At 37.4% G+C, this 27,556-nt stretch overlaps 1 protein-coding gene across 1 annotated transcript; it reads right to left on the bottom strand.

The window, feature by feature from the left end:
• Window positions 1-4,678: 4,678 nt before the first annotated feature.
• On the bottom strand, window positions 4,679-21,033 carry LOC130052281 (uncharacterized). The gene is made up of 9 exons (XM_056156749.1): window positions 20,094-21,033; window positions 14,935-15,152; window positions 14,686-14,852; window positions 13,763-14,013; window positions 13,227-13,642; window positions 12,810-13,091; window positions 6,053-6,241; window positions 5,684-5,831; window positions 4,679-5,463 (listed from the first exon to the last, which is right to left on the bottom strand). Exons 1-9 carry the CDS (start codon window positions 20,164-20,166, stop codon window positions 5,210-5,212), a joined length of 1,998 nt encoding a protein of 665 aa, XP_056012724.1. The 5' UTR covers window positions 20,167-21,033; the 3' UTR covers window positions 4,679-5,209.
• Between the last annotated feature and the right edge of the window lie 6,523 nt (window positions 21,034-27,556).

Genomic DNA, 27,556 nt, shown 5'->3' with positions numbered 1-27,556 from the left:
ACAAAACAAACTTTACAGTCCTAAATATTGACCATTTTGTTCTTCGTCTTCTTTCAATAATTATTTTCATTCATATGTCGATTCGATATATCCCGGTGAACTCGAAATAAAAGACACCACAGAGTCGTCCACGTCTGCTTCATACTTAGATATTTTATTGAAAGTAGGTATTAACTGCAAACAAAGAACTCAACTTTATCACAAACGGGATTATTTCAACTTCTCCATCGTCAACTTCCACTTCCAATATTTATGTAACAATATTCCATTATCATCTGCATATGTTGTTTACATCTCTCAACTGATTCGATACTCAAGAGCTTGTTCTGCGCATGGACAGTTTTTAAATCGAAGCAGGCTACTGACAAACAAGTTGATGGTGCAGGTGTTCCAACAGTCTCGTCTAAAATCAGCATTTCACAAGTTCTATGGTCGTTATAACGATCTAGTTTGCCAATTCAACGAATCATTCGGTCAAATGCTGTCTAGCGTGCTTCATGACAATTGTTAGGCCGTTCTTGGCACACTGATTTTGACTACGGATAACTCCGTTTACCTGATCAGGGTATAGGGCTCACGGCGGGTGTGACCGGTCGACAGGGGATGCTTACTCCTCCGATGCACCTGATTCCACCTCTGGTATATCCAGGAGTCCGTGTTTGCCTAACTCTATTTTGTATTGCTTATAGCAGTTATGAGATTGATCACTGTTTGTTATCTTCGCCTTTCATTCATATCATAGGTAGATATTGAGGCCCCAAATTTTACCTGTGTGGTGATCAATGATAAGCCGCTGGTCAATCACACTTTTAACAATAGAGCTTCGGTTGATTGAGGTTTGCAGAGACTGTGGTCTACAGCTACCTGAGAAAGATGTTTTGATAACAATCACGGCTAATGTCTTTAGATATCGAGGAAAGCCCTGGTATACCTCAGTTTTGATAGCATTGACTCGCACCTACAAATGTAGGACATTGATCACTGCCATCTTCCACATTGAACGAGATTATAAATTACACAATCAGAAATCAAACAATAGTAAGAAAGCAAAAATAAGTTATTAAGATATTTCTATTTATAATTTATCACGGCTTTATATTTAGAAAAGGAGAGAGAGAGAGTTATTGAAATATTTCTATTCATAATTTATCACGGTTTTATATTTATAAAGAGAGAGAGAGAGAGAGAGAGAGGAGAGAGAGAGAGAGAGAGTTGTTGAGATATTTATATTTGATTTATCACGGTTTTATATTTATAAAGGGAGAGAGGGGGATGTGTAAAACTGTAGCAATAATAAAGATAGATTGCCATTATATGGCATGGCAATAGTGTTGCATACGTATGACAATAATTACTCATTTAGTCAATGATTGAGAGTAAGGGAGAGAGAAAGGGGGAGGTGGGTAGACTAGCTATGTGTCAGCTACTGTTTGGGACACCATCATTTCACAAACATTACGTCCACAGAAACCCTAAAGAGAGAGAGGAGGGGGGTGTAGACTTCGTGTCAGCTTCTGCTTCGGATATGATCGTTACACAAACACTACGTCCACAGAAACCCTAATACATAAATATGATCAAGTTCGAAGGTTTACGGGAAATAGGAATGCGGTATGAATGTAGGTAGAAATTTAAATCTATTTTTTTTTTTTTTTTTTTTTGCACAAATCAAGACACTAAGCATAATTTTTGATAAAATGAGAAGTTTCCTGTGTATATCATAAAAATATACACAACAGCTGATCTCTTGGCCAGGTAAATAACATTGACCATGGATAAGCTCCGCCCACATTCAGTGATCCGTGGATAAACCGTACGGTGGGGTTTTTTTTTTGGGGGGGGGGGGGTCATGATTTGCATGGTCAAAATTACCAATCTTCACGTGTATGCACGTGCGCTTCTTTTTGATGGGCTAATACTAAAACGTCTGTAACTCTCTTATGAATGAAGTGAATCAGTTAATCTTCACAGCATAGGTAAATAATAGGAGTATCCATATATTGGTGCAATAAAAAATGCTAACGAACACGCAGCGTCTTTCGATAGTTCATTTTTATAGAACGATTTTGCTTTTCATCAAATTCTTTTGATGTTGAGGTTTACGGTGTGTCTTGATACTCCTTACAAATTGCTGTGGTTAAAATTACTGTTCAGCACGTGCATGTACGTGTGCTGGTTTCTGATTGGACGATTTTAAAATCACTATAACTTTCTTATATTTGATGCAAACAGTATGAAATTCACACTGTGGGTATTTGATACAAATGCCTTCTGAATGATATCAACAAATGTGCGGAATCATACTCGCGTGTATACATGAGCATTGCTTTTTTCATTTCTTGGTACTGAAATGACCATGTTAAACATACTAATTAAAGGCTAATGTAAATGACTTTTTGCTACATGTATAGGTTTACAATGACACCACTTTTTAATTGGGGGAGGTTTGGGGAACATATGTAACGGTCCCCGTTACAATTATAACTAGTCATATTTTGTGATGATATTCTCAAAACATGACTTTGTTAAACACCACTCTGATTTTACGTACGAACAAGTACTCTGAAGTTGATATTAAAAAGATGCTGGAGTTCCTCATTGACAATATCTTCTTAAGTCTATGGTGATCACGTCTTCCAACAGTCTGTCGGAATTACCACGGGCATGAATTCTGCTCCTTTATTAGCTGACCTGTTTTTACATTCTTATGAAGTAGAAAATATTCGAAAGCATCTACATGAGAAGAAAACAATCTTGCTGTGGTTTTCAAGATATCGAAGAAAAGAGACCTGGGAAACTGCAACTGGAGAGGCATCACACTTCAGATTCTTACCAGCAAGGCCTTCATCTGCATCATCCGCCACCGCATCACAACAGATATTTACTCTTTACCGCACCAAGATCAAGCAGACTTTCAGTAAGGACGTTCATGTATCAACGACATCTTTGTCCTGCGACAGATCCTAGAACCGTCATATAAATGGAACAACCCGCTGTATGTTGTATTTGTTGACTTTGAGAAGGATTTCAACAGCTTACACCGTGCCTCACTCTGGAAAATCCTTAGCCTCCATGGCATTCCACAGAAGTTGGTCAGGATCATGAAGTCCCTTTATGAAAATATCGAGTGTCAAGTCATCCACGACAAGCAGATGACAGTCCTTCAAAGGTGGACACAGGAGTGAAGCAAGGACGTATCCTATCACCAATGCTGATTGGCTTATGAAACGTATCACCCAGGGCAAGAGACAAGGTATACAATGGACCATGACATCATTTTTAGATTAATTTTGTATTCTTTATAGGTGTTGTGAGATGATCGCTGTTTGTTATCTTCGAATCCCGTGGGGATCCGGGTTAGAATAGATCCTCAGTACCCCCTTGCTTGTCGTAAAAGGCGACTAAATGGGGCGGTCCTTCGGATGAGACCGCAAAAACCCGAGGTCCCGTGTCACAGTAGGTGTGGCACGATAAAGATCCCTCCCTGCTCAACGGCCATAAGCGCCGAGCACAGGCCCTTCACCGGCATTGATGACGTCTCTATATGAGTGAAATATTCTCGAGAGAGACGTTAAACGGTACTCATTCAATCAATCGTTATCTTCGACTTTTCATAGGACACCAGGGCCGTAAATTACATGGAGGCGGAGGAGGCAGCTGCCTCCTCCAACTTTTGAGCCAAAAAAATTAAAATTTAAAGTTCATTAGAATTTATGTTGTTTCCAATAACTAAGAACATGATACCTCCCTTAAAAAGCATTCCAAATCTTTCTTTTAGAATGAGTTAGTCAAGTAACATCTTAGAAGGCCCTAGAATCAAGGATTTTGCACGAAACGTGTTCAGTGTGCACAAAATGTGCTCAGCGTCTGGGCGGTCCCCAGACCTCCGCCTAATTTCCTGCCTCCTCCAAATTGAAGGTTAATTTACGGCCCTGGACACGTGCTAACGAAAAAAGATGACAAGGATTGTTTGCTAAATTAGACAACAGAACGAAAAGAGCGCAAGCGAGACCAAGGTGGATAAGGACAGTGGACACAGAAAGGAGTACTGGGTGGAGAAGCTGGAATAAGATCGTAGCAAAAGACATTGTTTTTGGATTGAATGTTGCGGTTTTATGCGTCTTCTGGCATGGGGAGAACTAGGAGCAAGTAAGTAAAATGGGCACCTGTAGTTCAAGCTAATGAGGAGAAAGACATTCAGGCTGTCCTTCTAAAGACAAACATTATTTGGACATTGTATTTTACAAGTTTTATAAACATTGCGTCCATAACTACAGAAGCAGTAAACGTTAAGAATTCTGAATTTTGAAAAAGTTGAATTCTGTGAATTTGGATTTCAACATCCACGATTCATCTGTGGCATGATTTGACAGTAAAGGACCTACCTTCTACAGAAAGATATCTACGGCAGAACTGATATTAGACAAGGTCATCCAGACATGAAGACAACTTGAATTTACATTCTTGATACCCTGACTGAGAATCCGGCCGTGAATTATGCCGAATGATTTTACATTAATGAAATGATTTGTTTATTTTCTAGGTCTTGTAATAATGATCGCTGTTGGAATTTAGAAAATGCACAAAAAACCCAACGATACATTATAAAGAGTGGTATTTTACCTCAAAGAATGAATATGTTTTATCTTGTAGATTATCTTTAAAAGTACTAAGACAATTTGAGCTAGATTGTTTATGAAACGTACAACTTCAAGTGCATATCTAATTTGTTCAAAAGTCGCATACATGATACAAGAGGTATACAAACACAGACACGGATATGTAGAATACGTCAAACAAGGCTGTTTGTGGATGTACATAATAACTTGGAAGAGCAGTCTAAATAAAGATTTTTGTAAGAAATGAGTGATGTCGTCTGAGAACGCATGGAATAAGTATTTGCATTGACAAATTCGATATCTACGATAAGTAAAGTTTAGAGTACATTCAGGTAACTATCACCATACTTGCAAAGATAATCCTTCAATTTTTGGTGCGCATCGCCGAAATATCGCAAAATCGGTGTAAATACAGTCAAACTTGGAGTAATATTCTCCCTGCCTTGTTTCACTAAAATACAGTGATTAGTGGTTCTAAATGAAATGTATTAATGATTTATCCGTAAAATACGATTACTATTCACATAAAAAACCTCCTCAAAGCTAAGTAGTATTACATGTCTAATGATACAGTTCACTAATGTTTACCCTTAATCATCGATCACCTGGCTAAACACACAGAAAACAAACACTATTAATGTCAGCGTCCACTGCACATTCAAACTTCTGGCTTTATTGGCTGGACACTTGTCTTCTTCCATTACGGGAGTTGTATACTTCCAGTCCCCACATTTCGGAAATTTATATGGAGGCTTTGGCATCTGGCTAATTTCTCCAACTTGTAAAATAATTCCCATTCCTATTTCTGCATGAAAGTCAATATGACAATGGAAGAACCAGAAACCTACAATAAATTTCAACCGTTACAATCCGAAAATTGGTGCTCAATCAAGAGATTTTAGTATGTATCTATTTAGTATTTTTGCGTAAAACAGCAATAAAAATGTTCTAGAAAAATACAGCAATCTTTTCCAATAGTCCAATGATTGGTGTATATCAAAATTTGATTCAGCTATATTCAGTGCCAAAACTGATCTTTGAAAAAACCCCAGTTGAATTGGTACCTGGATTACTGGCATGTATTCGGACTATAGTATAACCCCCATCAGGTACTGTCACTGTATCTTTTATTACTGTCATGTTTAAATTCCTGGTGATGTTTCCAGCTGCGTCCAACTCCTTCACCTCTTGAAGGGTGGTGAATCTGTTTATCTGGATACAATATCAGTTTAACATCATTACATGTGAAGCTTTTAGTTGAAGATAGGAAGTACAAGTCACATTTTCATGTAAATACTAGACTATATTAGTTTCTACATTACAATTAGATGGTCAGCTATGATAGAATACAGGAGAATTAATCGCGAACTATCCTGCGATTTTCTTTATAATGTGCACTCTTTTTCATTTTATTTAATTCTATGCACCATTACCTTTCCCATTCCGACAACTCGGTAACTGTAGCCATGAAGATGCATAGGATGGTTGGCGTCAAAGGTTTTACCTTCGTCCACTATCACAAACTCCACCACATCTCCTAGCCAGACCTTTACTACATGGACGCATTCACAAAATTCCGATGAGCAGTCACGTCCAACGGTGTCAGAATTACAAAATAGCTCCTGAATACAAATTATAAGTGGTACCTATTATCTACAGTCCTTTACATCTGCTTCGTACTTAGATATTTTACTGAACATATATGTTAACGGCAAACTAACAACTCAAGTTTATGACATACGGGATGACTTCAGTTTTTCCATCGTCAAATTCCCATATTTATGTAGCAATCTTTCATAAACACCAGCTTATTGTGTTTATGTCTTTCAACTGATTCGATACACAAGGGCTTGTTCTGCGTATGATAAGTTTTTCAATCGAGTCAGGCTACTGACAAAGAAGTTGATGGTGCAGGGGTTAAACAGTCTCGTCTCAAATCAGCTTTTCGTAAATTGTGTGATCGTTATAATGATTTAGTTTGCCAATAGTGAATACAACCTATCATTGTGTCAAATGCTGACTGATGCGTTTTATACCGATTGATATACCGTTCTTGGCACACTGATTGTGACTACGGGTAATTGTTTACCTGATCAAAATATAGGGCTCACGGCGGGTGTGACCAGTGGACAGGGAATGCTTACGCCTCCTAAGCACCTGATCCCACCTCTGGTGTGTCCAGGGGTCCGTGTTCACCCATCTCTCTTTTTGTATTGCTAATAGGAATTATGAGATTGATCACTGTTCGTCATCTTCACCTTTCATGCAACCACGGACCAGTTTTACGAAACTTCATTAACTTCTGTGTTTTATACAATTTCGGTGTTCCATGATTTTGCCTTGTTCTGTCAACCTCCGAAAGATAGCTATCCTTAGTCATAATAAGTGTACCAATAACGGTCTAACAATTGGTATGAAACGCATCAGACAGCATTTGACCCAATGATAGGTTGTATTGGCAAACTAGATCTTTATAACTACCATAACATTTGCGAAATGCTGACTTCAAACAAGACTGTTGAACCCCAGCACCATCAACTTGTTTGTCAGTAGCCTGACTCGAATTAAAAACTGATCATGCATATTCAACTATTGTGACATACGATCTGCCATTCATTCTGCAACAGGACAATACAAGAACCCATATAGAAGTATATACCCAGGATTGGTTCACACAGAATTAGCCATGACCTATAAGCGACGATGGGGCGGAGATACGACCAACACCATTTCATTCACAATAGTTTCCTCTCTGTCACTTTGGTCTTTAATTAGGATAATGCCATAAGCAACGTTTGTGTCCACAGTTGCTGTGCAGATATTGTATATTTTCCTCCTAGTGACCTATATATTGAATTACTTGGACAAGAATTGTTTTTGGTATTTTTTTTACGTCCCTTTTAGAATCTGCTCAATCTAATTGTTTGTTTGATTCACGTCCCGTCGAGAATTTTACACTCGTATTGAGACGTCACCAGCTTCACCATGTGAAGTACCACAAATTTAGACCTATGCTTAGCGCTCAGGGCCGTAGCAGTGAGGGTTCTTTAACGTGCCAACGCATGTCGCGACAAAGGACCTTCGTTTTTAAGGTCATATCCGAAAGACCCGTGACTCTCACTTTTAAATGCCGAGCGTTTGGCGAAGGAGCATTCACTACCTATTTTAACGTCTTTGGTTTGACGCGGCCATGGCACGAGCGGAGCTGTAACACGCGACCTAACTATATTCTGATGCGAACGCTCTACCACCGGGCTACCGTCTACCGTGACCGGTTATATATAGGTGAAGTACCATCAATTTAAAAATATGCATGATGCTCGGGACAGTAACGGAGAGGATTCTGCCACGACACTGGACCTCAGTTTAACAGACACGAAACTCGCGCGTCTAAATGCAGATGGAAAAGTGGGTATTGCTAAAACGCGGAACGGAAAACGGAACAGAATTTAAGAATTAGAATGATTAATGTAGCTAAGATAACATCAAAGGCACCTGAAGTATGGATTATTATTACTATCGCCCCCCCCCCCCCCCCTTTCATAATTTTTTTCGCAAAGACATTGCTTAGTCTCGGGATCATCCGAAGGGTCTCTGGATTATTCGCCGACCAATCACACTGCGCGTACAACAAATCCGTACTCTGTGACCTTTTTGACTGCCAGTGGAAGAGATGAAGGCCTGTCCGATCAATGCACGCAAGATTGTGTCAAATAAAAGAGATGAGATGGGTTTTGAGTTGAAGAGACTTGTAGTATGACATCTCCCCGACCTGCCGGTCGCCAAAATTCCTTAGGTAATGCTGTAATTACTTCGAAATGGGGACCCCCTGTTTGTTGACAAATTTTTGTTTCTTACTTTGTTAATTTTATTATACCGGTAGAAGGACAATCTCTAAAGCTTACAAAAAGCGTGAAACGATTACACGAATTGAAAGAGGGATGAGATAGACTGGGAATTCACACATTTCAGAGAAATTATTGCCACCAAAAAAAATTATGAAAAGGGGGGGGGGGTAGTAATAATAATCCATACTTCAGGTGCCTGCGCAAAAAATCGGAAGAAGATACTTGATCATGATTAAAATCAAAATTTTGGGAATTTGTTTACCAGCGGTAAAACAATTTTATATTAAAATTCTGCATCATAAATTGATTAAGCAAAGTTAAACGTTTGTATAAAAAATTACAAAGCGTTTTACAAGACTTTTGAAATGCGGGCATTGACAGATGTGTTAGCAAGCAGCGAAACCTATGGGTAGAGAATGGATAAAACACACGTACTTTAAATGACCCCCCCCCCCCCCCCCGGTGAGAAAACGTCATTAACGCACATATACATGTAAATTTACACATAATACCGTGTATGTGTATACTTACAACAGGGAGTGTGGTATATATATAACAACGACAATTCAAGATCTTATTAAGACAGCAAGTTAAACATCTTGTGTTTGATTCATTATTTTTTAACTAACAGAGAATTTGTGACCGCAGCACTCCAATCCTAAATAGGGAAGACTTCTAGCAGTTTATTTCTAAACTAAATACTTGTATCTTGATATTTAGATTGATAATGAGGTGACCTTTGTATTCCATTCAAGCTAGAAGCATAACTTATCTGTTTGTCTTTTAGCTACATGTATTTCATATCTGTTAATTTCTCATACTATGGATCGTAAACTTCACCTATTTCATATCTGTTGATTTCTCATACTATGGATAGTAAACTTCACCTATTTCATATCTGTTAATTTCTCATACTATGGATCGTAAACTTCACCTATTTCATATCTGTTAATTTCTCATACTATGGATCGTAAACTTCACCTATTTCATATCTGTTAATTTCTCATACTATGGATCGTAAACTTCACCGTAGTTTTCATTGGTTCTGTTTCAATCTTTCTTTCCCACTGTATCTCTTCGGGTTCAACACTAATCCGCAGGATATCGGTAAATGTACGAACTTTTACATAAATTCATCCCACATGAGGCCAACCTTGTATACACACCGGACTCGTTCGTTTTAAAAATTGATGCGACACATAAATACATATTAATGTCATAAATGTATTATATCAGGTGTAGAACTAAATTACGAATTAAAGCAAGTTTGATTGAAGGCTATGTTTGGGGGAAATTGTTGAAAAACATATTTTACCTTTTACAATGCTACAATGTGGTTTTCGGGGGGGGGGGGGGTGTAACGTTTTATTCATTGGATATAAAATTTGAAAATTCAAGTCTTCTACAGTATGATTTTTTTCTTTATTGATATTATTCATGGCAAGTTAATAACTTTAAAATACATTATGCAATAGTATGAAGTATATGAAACGGTGGATTATGTGGATGACTTCCCGCTTTCTCTGTAATTTCTGCTTTCCTTCTTCATGATAAATCTTTTATTTTGCAAAATGCTGACCTCCTCATTACATTATTGCATAAAATATTTTCCGTTCCGTCTTCCGTTTCGTTTTCCGTTCCGCGTTTTAGCAACACACAGGAAAAGTCGGCGTCCACGGTACCTATACTGAGTCACCGTGACTGGTTGGTATAAATTCTAACACATGCAAGCATAATTTATTACATTCTCTTAGCTAGTTCAATAATCAAGTCTAAAGGACTTTAACTTAAACACGTGATACACCGTCACGTATAAAGCTGTCTGAAATATGGTCGGGACCAGAATTATAAATATCTCACGTTCGTCTTGGCTTTCTTCGAATGACGTTAGGTTTACGATACACCGCCATGCCACAAGAAACTGCATGTATCTAGACCATGTGATGTATGAATATCTTATCTCTCTATAAAACATGGTAAAATTGACCAATGTCACTTTTTTAAAAGTAGGTCAAATGCCAAGGTCACAAGGTTTAGTACCCATGGAAAGGTCTTGTCACAAGGAATACTCATGTGGAATATCAAAACTCAAGTACTTATTAATCCCCTACCGACGAAGTCGAGGGGACTTTAGGTTTGCGCTCCGTCCGTCTTTCCGTCCGTCAGTCCAGTTTTCCGCACTTTTTTTCTCTGTTCTTGCAGATATTTATTTTATATTTGGTATGTGGCTTTGCCATAACAAGTAAGTTCGAGCTTCGTCTCGGTCCGTTGGTTTTCCACTTAGTTATGGCCCTTGGACTTAGAAAAATGGCATGAATAATCAGTTTTCCAGACTTTTTTGGGTTGTGCTTGCAGATATTCATTTGATATTTGGTACATTGCTTTGTCATAACAAATTACAGATCAAGTTTGAATTTAGTCTCAGTCTGATTTTTCACTTAGTTATGGCCCTTGGACTTAGGAAAATAGCATGAATTATCAGTTTTCCGGACTTTTTTTTTTGGTTGTGCTTGCAGATATTCATTTGATATTAGGTACAATGTTTTGCCATAACAAGTTACAGATCAAGTTTGAATTTCATCTTGGTCCGTTGATTGTCCATTAAGGTATGGCCCTTGGACGTAGAAAAATAGCATGAATTGTTAGTTTACATCCAAGTTTCTTATCTCTGTATATAAGAATTAAGAATACTACATTAATTAAAACTTCTAGCATAGTAATACCAGGGGTCGAAATTAACGTTTTCTACCACAGGCTAATTTTAGCCTGTGGGTAAAAAATCTACAGGCTAAAATGAAAAATTACAAGCTAAAATAAAAATAATGAAGCAGTGTTCTTTTTTTATATGCTTTTTTAAATCAATGATTTTCCCCATCATTACTAAGCCTGGAGGGTCAACAGGCATCGTTTGGACAAGACACTAAGTTACATAAGTCATATGGTGCAATATTTAGGTCTCTTGACCATCGCACCTATAATCCACAAACTGTTTACCACAGACCTGTCTAGATCCAGTCTTCCAATTTCACGTCACATCAGGGTTGTCACTAGCGATTTTTCAAAGCGAATCCCGGACTCATGGTTTATAAGCAGCGCGATCACGAGTCCCGTGAACTTTTTTGATAATCGTCTATGCGGTGAGCAGTGCACTCGTGTCATCACTACAACCGAACCTCAATATGACAATAAATTATTGTAGATAGGATATTCTGATAAAAATGACCAACGGAAGACTTGATAAAACATAAACTCTGATTTTTTTGATAAATGAATAACAAGAAATTCATACTTGGAATTCAATTTAATCACACCTATAAGTGAACAGGACTCGTGGCACATGTCTATCTTTTCATCACAATGCGACCTCTAAAGCATTTGTTTGACTCCGAGTTTCTTAAAAAATCATAAAAGAAAAATCCGGATAGAAAAGATTGTTGAAATCCGTCGTTCCTGTAAGCGTTTGTATGATTCTGAGGGCAAGTTTAATAAAAGCAAATAGCTCATCCTCGTATAAAACGGATATGATACGATCATGGTTTGTAAATCACCACTCGCTAAGATTTTCGAGTGTCCACTTTTTTTTACTCGCTATTTTTCAATTGTACTCGCATTTTGCGAGTATTTCGAGCCCTGGTAATACTACAATATAGCTAAATTATTCATGATCATCTACATGTCATAGTTTATTGACTTGGTTAAAGACCTAAACCTTATTATAAATTTGTCTTTTTTCTTGGTCTAGTCTGTATTCGAATAGTAGTTGATTTCCAACCATTCCTATCCAAGTTCCCCAATTTTCCCTTTTACCATAACCTACATAATGAACTTTGAATATTGTTGTGGTACAGTGATTTTTGCAACCGGTAGGGGACTATGTATTGCCATGCAATGCTCTCAGAATGCTTGTTGTTCAAAAGTTATTAGCAAGGTTATTTTTCAAAACGTAGGTCAAGGTCACAGGGTCAAAAATGTTGGTACCAACGGAAAGGTCGTTTCACAAGAAATACTCATGTGAAATATCAAAGCTCTAGCACTTACTGTTCAAAAGTTATTAGCAAGGTTAAAGTTTTAGACAGAATGACAGACAGGACAAAGAAAAAACAATATGCCCTTCGATCTCGGGGACATAAGAATATGTAGTAAGTACATGTAATTATATTTGTAATTAAAAGATTTATATAGCGCCCTATCCACATTAGTTCTCTGAAGCGCTTTACAAATGTGAAAGAAAAGATAATATAAAATCGATGTGCATAGTGCCACATATACGTGAATAAAATATTCATAGTGTCAGAATTAAAATGCATAATTATTATTATTATTATATAGTAAGTCCACATACCTCTGGTATGTCTGAAAATTGCGTAAGGGGTGGACTTGGAGGAAGTATATTAGATATATAGTTTATCTGGGGCATGTACAGGTGGTTGGACGAATCCACTGCTGAAATTGGGTATAGTAATGGATCGTGGAATCGGTAGTTGTCAATCTTGTTAAAGTCCATGGACATGTACACAACTCTGTCTGGTGTATTTGACAGAGCCATGTCGTTGTCGTGAAGTGAGACCATTCTGGTGACAGGGACCAAATCCTCTGTTTCGACTTTGTTCCACGGGTTAAGTTTCTACAGAATAATTTTACAAAATATGATTATACTACGGAAGTTGGTTTATATATTGACCCAGATAGCGAAATAATATAATGACTGGCATGTGTATTTTGTAATTGCTAAAGTGTATTGTTATCTCCTAGTGTTTACTTTTCCGTGGCGACGTCCTGCCTCATATCCTGTAGGTAGCTCCGGTAGGCTATTTAAAGCGCCTTGGTAACGAAGAATGGCCTCTTGATGTGCCCCTTTCACAGCACAATCTGCCTCACCGCGTGTACGAATCCAATAGTTCCCAACAGACTGTGTGGTAGCAAGGACAATGTCGAATCGTTCTCCGGCAAACACGTTTAGTGACTCGACCGTGATGGGTTCCACTGGGAAACCGTCAGTTGCTATGACGACAAGGGTGTGATTGTCAACGGAAAACTGAATAGGACAATTCATTAAACCATTGCTAATCACACGAATCCTATACCGTTTGCCATGTTCGACTGCAAGAGTCTCATGGGGCGTATATATCGTTTCATTGTTGTCTGGATTGATGAATTCCTTAAATGCCCCTTTCCCTGAAAGGGGACAATTAATATATTTGACAATGGTGCTAACTGTAAAGACACAATAATGTCCATATTATCATCTGTCGCTAAAATTGATTCATGTCTATTCAGAAGGATGTTTATTCTTACCATTGATAAGCATGGAGGCAGGTTTATTGTCACCACCTGCATGATGGTGATGGGTGAAACGATTGATTGACAGTTCTACCAACCAATCATTTATGATGATGGTATGCTCTGGGAGGTCATGCTCGTAGAGTCCAAGATGAGGTTCAGCTGCATCGTCTTGTCGAATCACAAGAGCACCAAACACACCGTCCATTCTTTGAATCCCGGAGTGCGAGTGCCAAAAGTAGGTCCCTGGAAACTCAGGCTTAAATCTTAAAGTTGATATAATTATTAATGCTCTCCTGCCAAAATTACAACCCCTTAACATGTAAAATATCTCAGTGAATTTCAATTTCAAGTATGCCAATCATGTTCTCAGAGAAACAAAAATCACTTTAAAAATCGATGTACAGAAAAATGAAATATTGTTGGCTTCACGTAAAACCCTACACACCATTCAATGCGTCGCATGTTGATATCGCGCCAATAGTATACATCTATTGACCAAGGTCGAGGGCAGCATGTGGTCTGTTGAACCTCACGACCAAAGTGTTGCTTGAGGCTGTAGGCAACATTTAATCCAACAGTCCAACAACAAAACGCATGTTGCCCAAGACCCAGTCAATAAATGCTTTGCAATACCCTTGTAAATTTACAATCCTCAAGAAAAATTCCATCTTTCGTGGAGAAATATCGTAGTGAAAATGAACGAAATTACTTCTATATGATGCCATATTTTCCCACACGTAAACATTACAATTGTTCCTTAAAAAAACATGGCGGAAATTAACATGTTTCGGGTAATAAACTTGTCTCGGATAATTACGAGTTAACGCGAGTACCAGTGAATAATAATACGATGACATCAAATGGTTCATTACAAATTTTATATTGGCGTCTGAACCAAGTAGTTCGACATTGAACTTTTAGTGGATCGGGCTCACTTGTATTGAAATGTCGAGAATGCTGGAATGGCACATTGGGTAATCATGGAAACCCCGTCCATGTGCGGTGTATGGCGTTGATGAAGGCCATGCCAGTGGATACTCAGTCCATTAGAATTTTCCAGTTTGTTGTACACATTCACCACTACTGTGTCTCCCTCGCATATCTACAAGAAAATTAAAAAAGATTATGATGTAACTGACAACATTGACGAAAATATGTATACCTCTAATTATCCAGTTACTTACATGGATCCCGGGACCGGGTATCATTCTATTCACTGTCATTATCCCCCTTTTTGTTCCGTCTGCCGCCACACAATGTGGGCGTGCGCAGTCTGTGACGTTAAGCGGACAGTCGTAGCATGCTCTGGATAAAGTATGGTAATATTCCACTGTGAAATTGTACTCGCATGTCATCGGCAAATGACTGTCACATTTTCTAATGCATGGGTGATTCTTATAATCTACAAAAATAATTAAATCTTATATGCTACACGACGAGGTTCGGATTTGATTCTCGATATCGGCGATGCGTCAAGTCTAAGGCGTTTAACAAAGGTAGTGATTGTTTCACCGCCAAGCGTCCAGCATTAGAGGTGAAAGTCACGAATCTTTCCTGACCTTAAAATACGAAGGTTGGAGTGCCTTCTTAAAATGTATGGGATTTTACCTAAAGCTAATGCAGTCTCAACGTGAGGGGACAATTCTCACAGGGAAGAAACAAACAAAAACATTCAATAAGTCATTTTCTGTATCAAATTCTGTTTTGGAATTTGACTTCATGTGTGTCAGTATTTGCACAAGTGACTTATTTAAGTATGAGCGTGCAGCTCTAGTAAAACTATCTTTGTAAATTGGTATACGAAACTTCAAAACATTTCCTATTGATGAAAAACAATTGAAGTTTTCCAAATTTAGAATCGTTTTCAAACTGTTAATTGATACAAGACAACGGGTGATTTTAGAAGAGTTATTACACACTGTATTGTGAACGAAGCTCCTTTTTGGAGAACCCATCAAATACGATATCAATAAACTTCTGTGACGGTTCTATCAATTACCCAACAGGCATGTTTCTTTCAGTCATTCACAAAAATGATTGATTGATTGATGTTTTCCGCCACACTCAACAAATTTTCAGTTATCTGGTGGCGCCCAGTTTTTATTGGTGGAAGAGAGAACACAGATACAATGTACCTGGGAAGAGACCACCGACCTTCCGAAAGTAAACTGGGAAACTTTCTCACTTACCGACGCGAGCGGGATTCGAACCCGCGCCGACAGAGGTGAGAGGCTGTGTGATTTTGAGCGCTACAAATTAAAATCCTGTAAATATAAACATTAAATGATTATATATATAATCAATGGAATAAAGAGTAAATCTTTTACATATATCAGACCACTAAGTCCATGAAATTATATATATATATATATATATATATATATATATATATAAAACAAGTAGTGTTTTGTAATAATTTCAGATCGGAAGATATAATATACCAAGAATCGTGTATCTTACACAATAGAAGTTCTGATGCAGCGTTAGAACGCGAGAAACCAAACAGTGAATCACAGGCAGCAACAATCATCACTAGATTAAACGAATCTGTTATAATCGCATGACTATTTTGTTTATAAATGTCCATGCTTTAGCAAAAATTGCGCTGGTTGTGGAGAAAATTACATCGGCCAGACAGGCGACACCCTACAACACAGGATGACTGTACACCGTCAACAAATAAGGGAACCAAAATACCAATGTACTCAAGTCAGTAAACACATTCGAAACTGTGCCAAAAATTTCAGTCCGAACTTTACCATTTTCCCCTTTTACAAATTCCTGAGAGATACTACGGAAACGGAGCGTGAAACTAAAGAAACGTTGTTTATTCGAGGATACAACCCTGCATTAAACGCTCCATAAAATGCAAAACTTTATATGATTTATAAACATTTTCACACATTATAAATCTGTTTTATTTGATTGTTAACATCAGAAGTCAACTGCTATGTAAACAAATTGTCATTATTATTGTACATATTGTATATTTTTTATCTTGCACAGACCAAAAGTCGGCTGTGTTTTTCTTTTCTTTTTTTCTTTCTTTTCTCATGTATTATTTCATAACGTTATATCATGACGTCATAATGATCTTTGTTTTAAAAAGCGTCAATACAATCCGTCAGGTTTGACGTCATGGTTAAATCTATAATGTGTAACTAAGCAATAATGTCATAACTCTTGAAAATGAAACCGGTTGAGTTACTTTTGGCGTTCTAATTTTTCTTTATTATATATATATATATATATGAAAGGTGAAGATCACGAACAGTGATCAATCTCATAACTCCTATAAGCAATACAAAATAGAGAGTTGGGCTAACACGGACCTCTGGACACACCAAAGGTGGGATCAGGTGCCTAGGAGAAGTAAGCATCCCCTGTCGACCGGTCACACCCGCCGTGAGCCCTATATCCTGATCAGGTAAACGGAATTATCCGTAGTCAAAATCAGTGTGCCAAGAACGACCTAACGATTGGTATGAAACACGTCAGACAACATTTGACCCAATGGTATGTTGTATTGACGAACTAGATCGTTATATTAGAATAAAATTTGTCCTTGGTATGGGCAAAATATAGAAAATTTCAGATGAAGATTTCATATTTATTCCAAATTGACCCAATGATAGATTGTTTAAGCAAACTAGATCATTATAACAACCTCTGAAATTGCGAAATGCTGATTGTTGAAACTCTGCACATCAACTTGTTTGTAAGTAGCCTGCCTCGATTTAAAGACTGATCATACGCAGTACAAGCCCCTGCCCATCGGGCCAGTTGAGAGATATAATCACCATATGCAAATAATAATGGAATATTGCTTCATAAATATATGTCCAGAGGTCCGTGTTTGCACCACTTTTTATTTTGTATTCCTTGTGGGAGTTATGACATTAATCACTGTTCCTTAGCTTCGCCTTTCACATGCATAATTCTACCTTTGCAGAGACAGTAGTTGTAATGGTTTTAGTGATATATTTATTGTGTTCTAAGGAATGAAAACGCTACAAAAACAAAATTCTTAGTATTATCAATCGATTGATTCTATATTGTTTAACGTCCCTCTAGAGAGTATTTCACTCATATGGAGACGTCACCATTACCGGTGAAGGGCTGCAAAATTTAGGCATATGCTCTGCGCTTATGACCCGTAGGGCGAGGGCCGAGATCAACTCTCGGGGCCAATCCCAGGTCCGAGATCAACATTAGAGTGTGATATTCTATATGTGCCACACCTGCTGTGACACGGGACCTCGGTTTTTGCGGTCTCATCCGAAGGACCGCCCCATTTAGTCACCTCTTACAACAGGCAAGGGGTACTGAGTACCTATTCTAACTCGGCTCCCCACGGTATTAGTATTATCAAGGTTTAATTAAAACACCTGTATTGTGATAATAATACCATTGGAAATTTCAAAGAATTGGGATATTTGCCCAGGTCATTGCATTTTCCCAAGCAGTATGTTATTATAAAAAACATTTGGAACTGCGAATAACTCCGTTTACCTGATCAAGATCTAGGGCTCACGGCGGGTGTGACCGGTCAACAGGGGATGCTTACTCCTCTAGGCACCTGATCCCACCTCTGGTGTGTCCAGGGGTCCGTGTTTGCCCAACTATCTATTTTGTATTGTTTATAGGAGTTATGAGATTGATCACTGTTCGTTATCTTCACCTTGCATGTTGTACATTTGATGCTACAACTCCTTAGGATCTCCGCAATGGTACAGATGCGGGAGCGATTAACATCTGCAACATTTTAGATCATTCTCAACATTTGCTAGTTTTCTTTACTTAAAAAAAATTATGTTTTGTTTCTTAGTCATTCTATGAATTTACAACATGCAACTTACGATTTGTGACTCTATATCCTACCGTTTTTAAACATTTCGATGGATTGATTGATTGTATCTTGTGTAACATCCCTCTTGATAATTTTTCACTCATATGGAGACGTTAACAATTCCAATTTCTCGTTTCATATTGTGCGCCATGTATGATGTACTGAAACTGAACTTCCGGTTGTCAAGGTATTTGCATATATCCATATAAGGTAGTGTTTACATCAATGGAGGAGAAAGCGATTCCATTGGTATTTGAAAGGATTAAGTTTTATCTCAAGTTAAAAACAACAACTGAACAGCATATTGTAAGGGTTTGTTCTGCCACCATATGATCTTTTCATTGTCGGAATGGCACGAGTCCTTGTTGAACAATTATATTTTCCCGCCGATTGTCAACGATGTTTTGATTTTTCAGTTAATCCACTTACGAGAACTCGCGATAACACACACACAAAAAACCCCACGAAACATAGCATAGCAGACGAAGACTTTTGAATGTTGTACATGACATTAAATGAAAAGCAGCTTTATTAGACATGCCCAATCGCAAAGTCATTACTCTTTTTCGAGTAAACAATATTAGAGACAAATACACGGAGGTTATTATGGGATATACATAAAATATATTTGCACTATTACGAAGATCCTAATTGTAGCCCTCTACTGAAAACGTCAGAATAAAAAAAATCAGAGAAGGCTACATTATTGCAGCTAACATAATTGTATTTTGACCCTTTGTCATCAATTAATAAACTAATCTAAAGTGTGAAAATGATTTGCATATACCTTGTATGAATCTGTATTGAATGTATGACGTAAAACAGTGCCGTCATTTATTGCCAATGCCATCATTTCTTTAGTGAAGATTATTTTAAATAAATGATGATTTCCTGAAAAAACACACCCAAAAGTAAATAATAGAGAGAGAGAGAAAAAACCCAGCCGTTTGCTCTCGGGATCAAATACAATGTATGACTTAAATCACACCAAGTCCTTTTACAAGATTATATATTTCAACAAAATGAAAGAATTTCTAAATTTGGAATTCCAACTTGCCAGAAACTTGAACCTTTTCGTACCATGAATGAGAAGTCGTGCTATAAAAACGCAAACAAATTGAAATATGATATTCCGAACAATTTTGAATTTGCATGCTTGGTTACATATTACGTAACTTTGTAAAAATCACCTAGTAGGAAAAAATATGTACGAATAACACAAGATTTACTCAATGTGCAACGACTTGGGCTTTAATTCTTTTTATTGTATGAAGAATTTAAAGGGGGCCTTTATGAAGGATGTATATGCATATAACTTTAGATATCTAGAAACCTCTTACTACTTAAATGGACGTTTTTTTTTACCCTCTCTCAATACCACTATCAGTCGGGTGTAGCGTATTTTAAAAGAAAAATTCCTACATATTAGTAATCATAGAACAAACGTGAATCATACTTAAATCATTCCTTAAACACTTTTATAACTTAACTTACCTTCAAATGTGTGGTTACATAACAAAGGCACAATCAGAAGGCTAATGGGAAGCACCGACAACAATTTGAGCATTTTGAAGCACTGAATGAAGTTTCTACAACTGAAGTCCCATTGAGTTAAATGGGTAGACTGAGATAATTATTTCCATATCGGCTGGAGAATGTACATGTTAAGGTAAACTGTGCCCGTCTATCAGTAGAGCGTAATATCAGTAAGTAAATACTGCATTCTAAGACCGGGAAAAAGAAGACGGCACCTCAACCGTGATCCATGAGCTGTCGGAGGCCTTGAAGCCTGTATTTAGATACAATTATGGTATTGAAAGGGTAAGGATAATCAAATATGAATTCTTAATAAATGTACATGAAGAGTTAAACCGTGTCCGTTCACTAGTGGGGTGTAAAATACGCAGATGGTATCAGCTAGTAAACATTCAATGAAAAGACCAGGAAAAAAGAAAATGGCACATCGGCCGTGATCCATGAGCTACCGGAGACATTGAAGCCGCTATAGATGTATGTTTCTTTGTTTTACGTTCCGTCGAGAATTTTTCACTCATATTGAGACGTCACCAGTTGTAGGTTAAGTACCACAAATTAGCCATATTAGTGAGGGGATTTTTAACGTGCCAACGCTTGCTGCGACACGGAACCTCCATATTTAAGGTCAGATCCAAACAATCCGTGAATTCCGAGTGTTTAGCGAAGGAGCAGTCACTATATCCACGTCTTCGTTTTGGGGCGGTCATGGCACAAGCGGAGCTCAAACTCACGACCCCCGGTTACGAAGCGAACGCTCTACCACTGATCTACTGCGACCGGTCGCCTGTAGAAATAAAATTATGGTACTGAAGGGCTAAGATAATCAAATTTGAATTTTTTAATAGATAAAGAGTAATAATAAAAAAAAAAACACATATAAATATACAATGCAAGAAGAAAAAAATGAAACAAGAAAACATTTTGTTTTTCATTTGAGTTCAGGTCAGAATCATTGCTACTGGTTTGGCAACTGAAAAGATAAGGTGACCTTAAGTGATAGGTGAAAAAATGCTATAGAAAATCAAATGTTGATATTGCATGAAATAGAACTGTTGTAAAGTACGTATCGAGATAAAACCTAATAAGTAATTTGGAAATTTGAAGAGCTGTGGGGTTTTTTTTTATTCGAAAGATGAGAGGATACCTTAAGAGTGGCAAAGCACACAAGAAATCAGTTTCAACGATTACAAGAGGAAATGTATATTTATCACTGTGTAAAATTGAATTCTTGTTGATCAACAAAGGAAATTTTCTACTCATCTACAAAATTAAAACTTATGTATTTCATTCATTTTCTTCTTTGAAATATTCCCACTGGATGGAGTTGTTTTTACATGTGTACATAAATTTTTAGCTTTTTGAAATTGTCAATACTTTCATAGCTCTGCATACATTCCTATAGAGAATACAAAATTGATAGCAGTGCGAAGACGGACCCCTGAAAACACCAGAGATGGGATCGGGCGCCTAGGAGAAGTAAGCATCCCCTGTTGAACGGTCACACCCGTTGTGATCCCTATATCTTCATTAGGTAAACAGCGTAATTCGTAATGTAAGTATATAAAGAACGGCATAAAATCGGTATTAAACACTTCAGACAGCATTCGACCTAATGACAGATAATATTTACAAATTATATACAAGCAATCACAGGTTCGAATGCTGCCTGACGTGTTTCATACCAATCGTTATGCCTTTCTTTGCATATCGGTACTAATGTTGACTACGGATTACTCCGTTTACCTGATCAAGATACAGAACTCATGGCGGGTGTGACCGATCAAGAGGGGATGCTTACTCCTCATATGCACCTGATTCCACATCTTGTATTTCCAGGGGTACGTGTTAGCCCTTCTCTGAATTTTGTATCTTTACTAGGGTTTGTGAGATTGGTACAATGTATCATGTTCCGTTATCTATCGAGTTGAGATATGTAAACATCATATGCAGGTGACAATGGATTGTAGCAAGTCATTCCGCTTGTCATAAAGTTGTGTTAGTTTGCCGTTAACGTCGATGTTCATTAAACTGTCTAGATATGGAGCAGATATAGCTGACTGCGATGTCTTTTACCGGTATTTCGAATTTACTGGAATATATCGAATCGACGTATGAATGAAAATGAATATTTCATTTTGTAGATAAAACATCGTCGATGTATCTAAATGTTGAGATGAAGGCCACAGCATGCGGTTTGTTTTCCTTCTCACGTGAAAGCTTTAAAATAAATTCTAAATGGAGATTTACTTCACCTTCGTTCAGCTAACCATGTAAATACATTTTATTCCACTTCTCGCCCTGTTTGTTAGATACAGGTAAAATCCAGCTAATGAGCCTTTTAGTGGTTCATCTTCGCTATAGCTTCTCGCCGTCTTAAAAGTTATACCTTACAAACAACTCGCTTGTCTTTTTAACATGCGAAGTCATTTCTTTTAAACTATTTATCAATTCGTCTTTATTCCCAATATTCTGACTTGAAGTTATATATAGAATTTCTGTTCTTGCTTACCGTAACACCTACCCAGATGTATTGCATAACTCTGTCAGGCTGACTTTGGTAGACCTTGTATAACATACATTTAACGTTGGTCATGTTACGTTCGGTCCAGATCCTTTTATGTCAACAATTTCACCATACTAGTAATATATTGTTGAGCTAGTATTGACGCAAAAAATTCGATTGGGAATCATTTTGACCAAACCTTGACCGTGTGTCGACACTCTGCTTGATTGTTCAGTGGGAAAGTTGCGCATACTCCATTGGACCAAAACTGGTCCAACGCCAAGTATGTCAATCATTTTACCAGAGTAGTTCTCTGCAAATGAATTTAGTGGGAACTAGTAGGATTCTAAAGTTGAACCAACCTTTGAATTTTCGGATACAGAAGGTAATTTTGCCTAAAGCGGGGGAGGTGACATGCGAAAGAAAAGGGACAAGTGAAAAGTAGTGGGGGATGATCCGGAAAACCAATGAACACTTCCGGTATTTACTCCATTTGTTCTATTTAGGAGATGCTTACTCCTCTTAGGCACACTATCCCACCTCTGGTGTGTTCAGGGGTCCGTGTTTGCCCAAATCTCTATGTTGCATTGCATATAGGAGTCATGAGATTGATCACTGTTCGTTATCTTCACCTTTCATCATAAAGCCAACAAGAAAATTATTGACGCCAGTGTCAAAGTGTGTAGCAAACAGTTAAACTTGCATAAAACAAATGAATGTTTATTCCTCCAAATAACCTCTTTCGTGATATTTTTTTGTTTTTTACTGTACATGGATTAAAATGTTCACCCAGTGCAATTACTGGTTCATGTCCACGCATTCATACGCAACTTAATCACATGGAAATTGACTATCCTATTGCAAACATTTACATTTTGTTTTACTATATACTTTGTCTCTTCAATATGGAAATGTTGTAAACTAGCCTACAAATCTAAGCTAATAGATGTAAACTTTGTAAAATTGAACTGACTCATACAAAGTACAGCAAATATGTTGAACCATTTACTTTTCAAGCATATGGCGACATCGAAGTTCTTTTCTCAAAACAGAAAAACGATCACCTTTAATAAACTTTAATTCGCCGCGTAGCAGAAATCTACCGGGTAAGCAGAATGATAATATTATACGAGCAATCGTATACATCAATGATTGTAATGGACTACATGCCGTTGACAATGGACAACTATCAGTGTATTTGCATTGGGTTTAATGATAAAACCAAAATTTAATTCTAAAAATATTGTGTTGATTATGATTATCATGTTCATCCATATTTTTATGCCCCCGAGATCGGGGGGGGGGGGGGGGGGGGGGGGGTATTGTTTTTGTCCTTTCTGTCATTCTATCTGAAACTTTAACCTTGCTAATAACTTTTGAACAGTAAGTGCTAGAGTTTTGATATTTCATATGAGTATTTCTTGTGACAACACCGTTCCGTGGGTACCAAAATTTTTTAACCTTGACCTTGGAGTTTGACCTACTTTTGGAAAACTTTAACCTTGCTAATAACTTTCGAACAGTAAGTGATAGAGCTTTGATATTTGACATGAGTATTCCTTATGACAAGACCTTTCTGTGGGTACTAAACCTTTTGACCTTGACATTTGACCTACTTTTTAAAAAATTGACATTGGTTATAACTTCTAAATGGTAAATATTATAGCTTTCATATTGCACATGAGCATTTCTTGTGACAAGATCTTTCTACTGGTACCAAGATATTTGTCCTTGTGCCCTTGGCCATCTTCGGAATTGGCCATAATTATCGGGGGCATTTGTGTTTCACAAACACAGCTTGTTTCTTCTTAAATCTATCCTATCATATTTTGTTCTATAACTGATTTTTACTTTTATAAACTGGTTACAAAAGAGTGAATTTGTCCCTGGTGATGTTGAATCCTGCTCGTTGTTAGGGTTGTGCTCGTTCTTGGTGTTCCAGGCGTAGTTCGAGCTCTAGGCGCTTTTAGTGTCCCGGATGTGTTGAATGTTGTCAGTTGGTGTGGCTGATTCAATGGTGCCACTGGCGTGAGTCCGTAGGGTTGACCCGCTCTCAATAATGGCTCAGGTTGCTGAACAGTCAGTTTGGTAGGTCAATATACAAAAAACGTGGCGGAGTTGTCCGAGATAAAGTGGGATATTCCGGAAGCACTGCTGACGCCGGGTTGATATAAAATCTGGCTGATACGTTGCTGGATCGAAAAATATCTCCGTGTCACTTAAGCCCGGTTGAATCCCTTTGTTGGATAATGAAGCTGGAATGATGTCAATTTTTCCATGAACAAAAAATCTAAAGTCCGATTTCTCCAGTCCTTATACCAAATTTTGTTCTAAAACTGTATTTTTAAACTGATGACTGAAGAAGTATAGTTAAATTATCTGCAGATCTGTAGCTCTCTTGAGAAAATGTTGGGACAGATCAGAGAACTACAGATCCACCCCTTATAAAAACCTTCGATTTACGGTGCACACAAAAATGCGTATGGTAGAGGCCTCATATCGTTGTATTCTTGTATTGCCATCTCAGAAATATAATAACAACAAATTCCTAACATAATTTATGTTTTATTATGGGACTTTAATGAATATTTGAAGGTATGTTTGGACACGAGTATAGTAGGGAAATATGTTAGGAATTTTTTGACTCGTACAAAAGAGTGGATCTATAGCTCTCTGATCTGTCTCAATATTTTCTCAGAGAGCTACATCAGTTAAATCAGCCATGGCACAAAGCTTGACATGCATTTACTCATATGGCAGTAAAACCCGCAATCTGCGTGTGCCTTTATGCCGAATTATGGCTGTGAGCGGGTTTAGGCAATAAGGAATAACTCCTTTATACATTACTTCTAGACAAGTGGAACTATTGTGCCATTCCCCTGGACTTAATTTATTCTAGACTCCTTTTTATTGACATTATTTCGCAATATAACCCAGACTCAAAGGCCTAGCGAATCTCTAGACCAGTGTGCTTCACAGGTTGGAGTAGCGTAGAATCATTGAATTGAACAGAAGGTCGCCAAGCACATGGCTATCCTTGGGGAAAAAAGGTGGAGGAACTAGATCCAACCAAACTCGCAGCATCGAAAAATAACAACCTCTGTTATATCTGTAGTGAAATGGAGCATTGATCGGTAGATTTCCCCATGTACCCTGTTACAAAATGCGGACAGTTAGGACCCTGGATAAGTGACCGACAGCCACTAGAAATCGAAGTAATGACTTTTACAATGAGGTCAACGAGCCATCAAAACCCTGGAACCCCTAAAAAGAAGAGTGAACTTGTATGATTGCGTTCAAACTGTGTGACTTGTTTCCATGTGTTCTTATAATAGTTTTAAAAATTGCATGTTCAATAATATGTAAAACATACAAATTGGTTTATATTTTACTAATTCCGAGAAATTGTTTCTCATTGAATTAAGGCGTCCCCATACAAAAATAATGCATAGCAGTTGCCACCACTCATATTTACTTTAACAAGGATCCGTGTTTACCCTACTCTCCATTGTGTAATCATTATAAGATTGTTCATTATCTTCACTTTTTCATCAACAATTATGAGACTTCCTATATTAAAAAAAAAGAGAGAAAAAAGATAGTTGATGTAGTAAAAACCCAGATCTATAGAGAGAGCAAGTGCTCCGATAAAGGGAAGTTTAAAATGCATCTAATGCAGGATACTCTTTTTTTCATTTTCAAGAATATGTCAGACATAATCAAATGCGGAAAGGGGGTTTCTTTATGTGTCAGAAGTGTGTCCTAACTCTTCCTTTGGTAACAGAAATATAAATATATACACTTTATACACCACCATACACCGTATATCGTTACCCCTTTACACTCTGCTCGCAATAATTATGTAAACTAGAGCAAAGCTCGTTGCAAAGCAAGGAGAGGTCTTCCGTCGGAGCTGTGTGACATAAAAACCTTGAATTTGAACATATATCCTTGGGTCAGTTCATAATACAGCCTCAGTTAACATGAAAATCTGTTGTAAGTATGAAATATAAATGTTTCTTCATTACTTGATATGGCCAGAACAGGGTTTGTATTTTCTAAAAAGTGAACTTGACAATGTGACCATGGGTCAAGGCCAGGACATATTCTTTGATCATATGGAAACTTTTTATCAGTATTAATATAAAAAATTTGCCATTAGTAAGATATATTAAGACTCTAATCAATTTTTAATTTTTAGACCTTTAGAAATGGTGCAAATGACCTTACATCAAGAATATTCATGTTATGGTCATTAATAATCTTTATGTGAAGAATGAGCTTACGGTGTATTTTTAAAAGTTGTGGTCTGGGCACATTTGCACGGATAGACGGACTTGGCGATATCTCAAACTTTATTTGCTGGCACTATAATTAGTGTTCGGTAATATTGTTGTCTGTTCTTCCAGCTCGAAGAGGCAGTCTCTTTTGTTAGATTGTCAGATATTAATGGGAAGGTTTTATAAAAAGTAATGTTTTATATTGTAGATGTCATAAAAACATTGCTTTTCCGTAAAGGGCAATGGGCAATAACGGTAACGATTTTCCATTGAATTGCAATACGTGTTTTTGGACCGATAAAATGCTGAAAATTGTAACTGATGATGTTTTTCATCCTTGTTTGGAAATGTGTAACATCATCCCCCCTCCCCTCGACAAAAATGGTTATCCTGCTTTCCCATAGCATCCACAGATACAGAGCAGGGAAGAGTGGTCAGAGAGATGACTAATATTAGTTTATTTCAGACCATACTTCGAGTCAAAGCACCTTATCCTCCTGGGTTTTTTGTTTTGTTTTTTTTGTTTTTTGAGTTCATCCTCGTGAGTGATTTTACAAAAGACGAATACAAGTTAAGTTTTTAGAAAGAAAATAATCAACTGTGACAGGAAGATAAGTACTGTAACGATATAAGTAGTT

The sequence above is a fragment of the Ostrea edulis genome, chromosome 2, assembly GCF_947568905.1.
Source record: "Ostrea edulis chromosome 2, xbOstEdul1.1, whole genome shotgun sequence".
Taxonomy (NCBI): Eukaryota; Metazoa; Mollusca; class Bivalvia; order Ostreida; family Ostreidae; genus Ostrea; species Ostrea edulis.
This window is presented reverse-complemented; position numbering and strand designations above follow the sequence as displayed.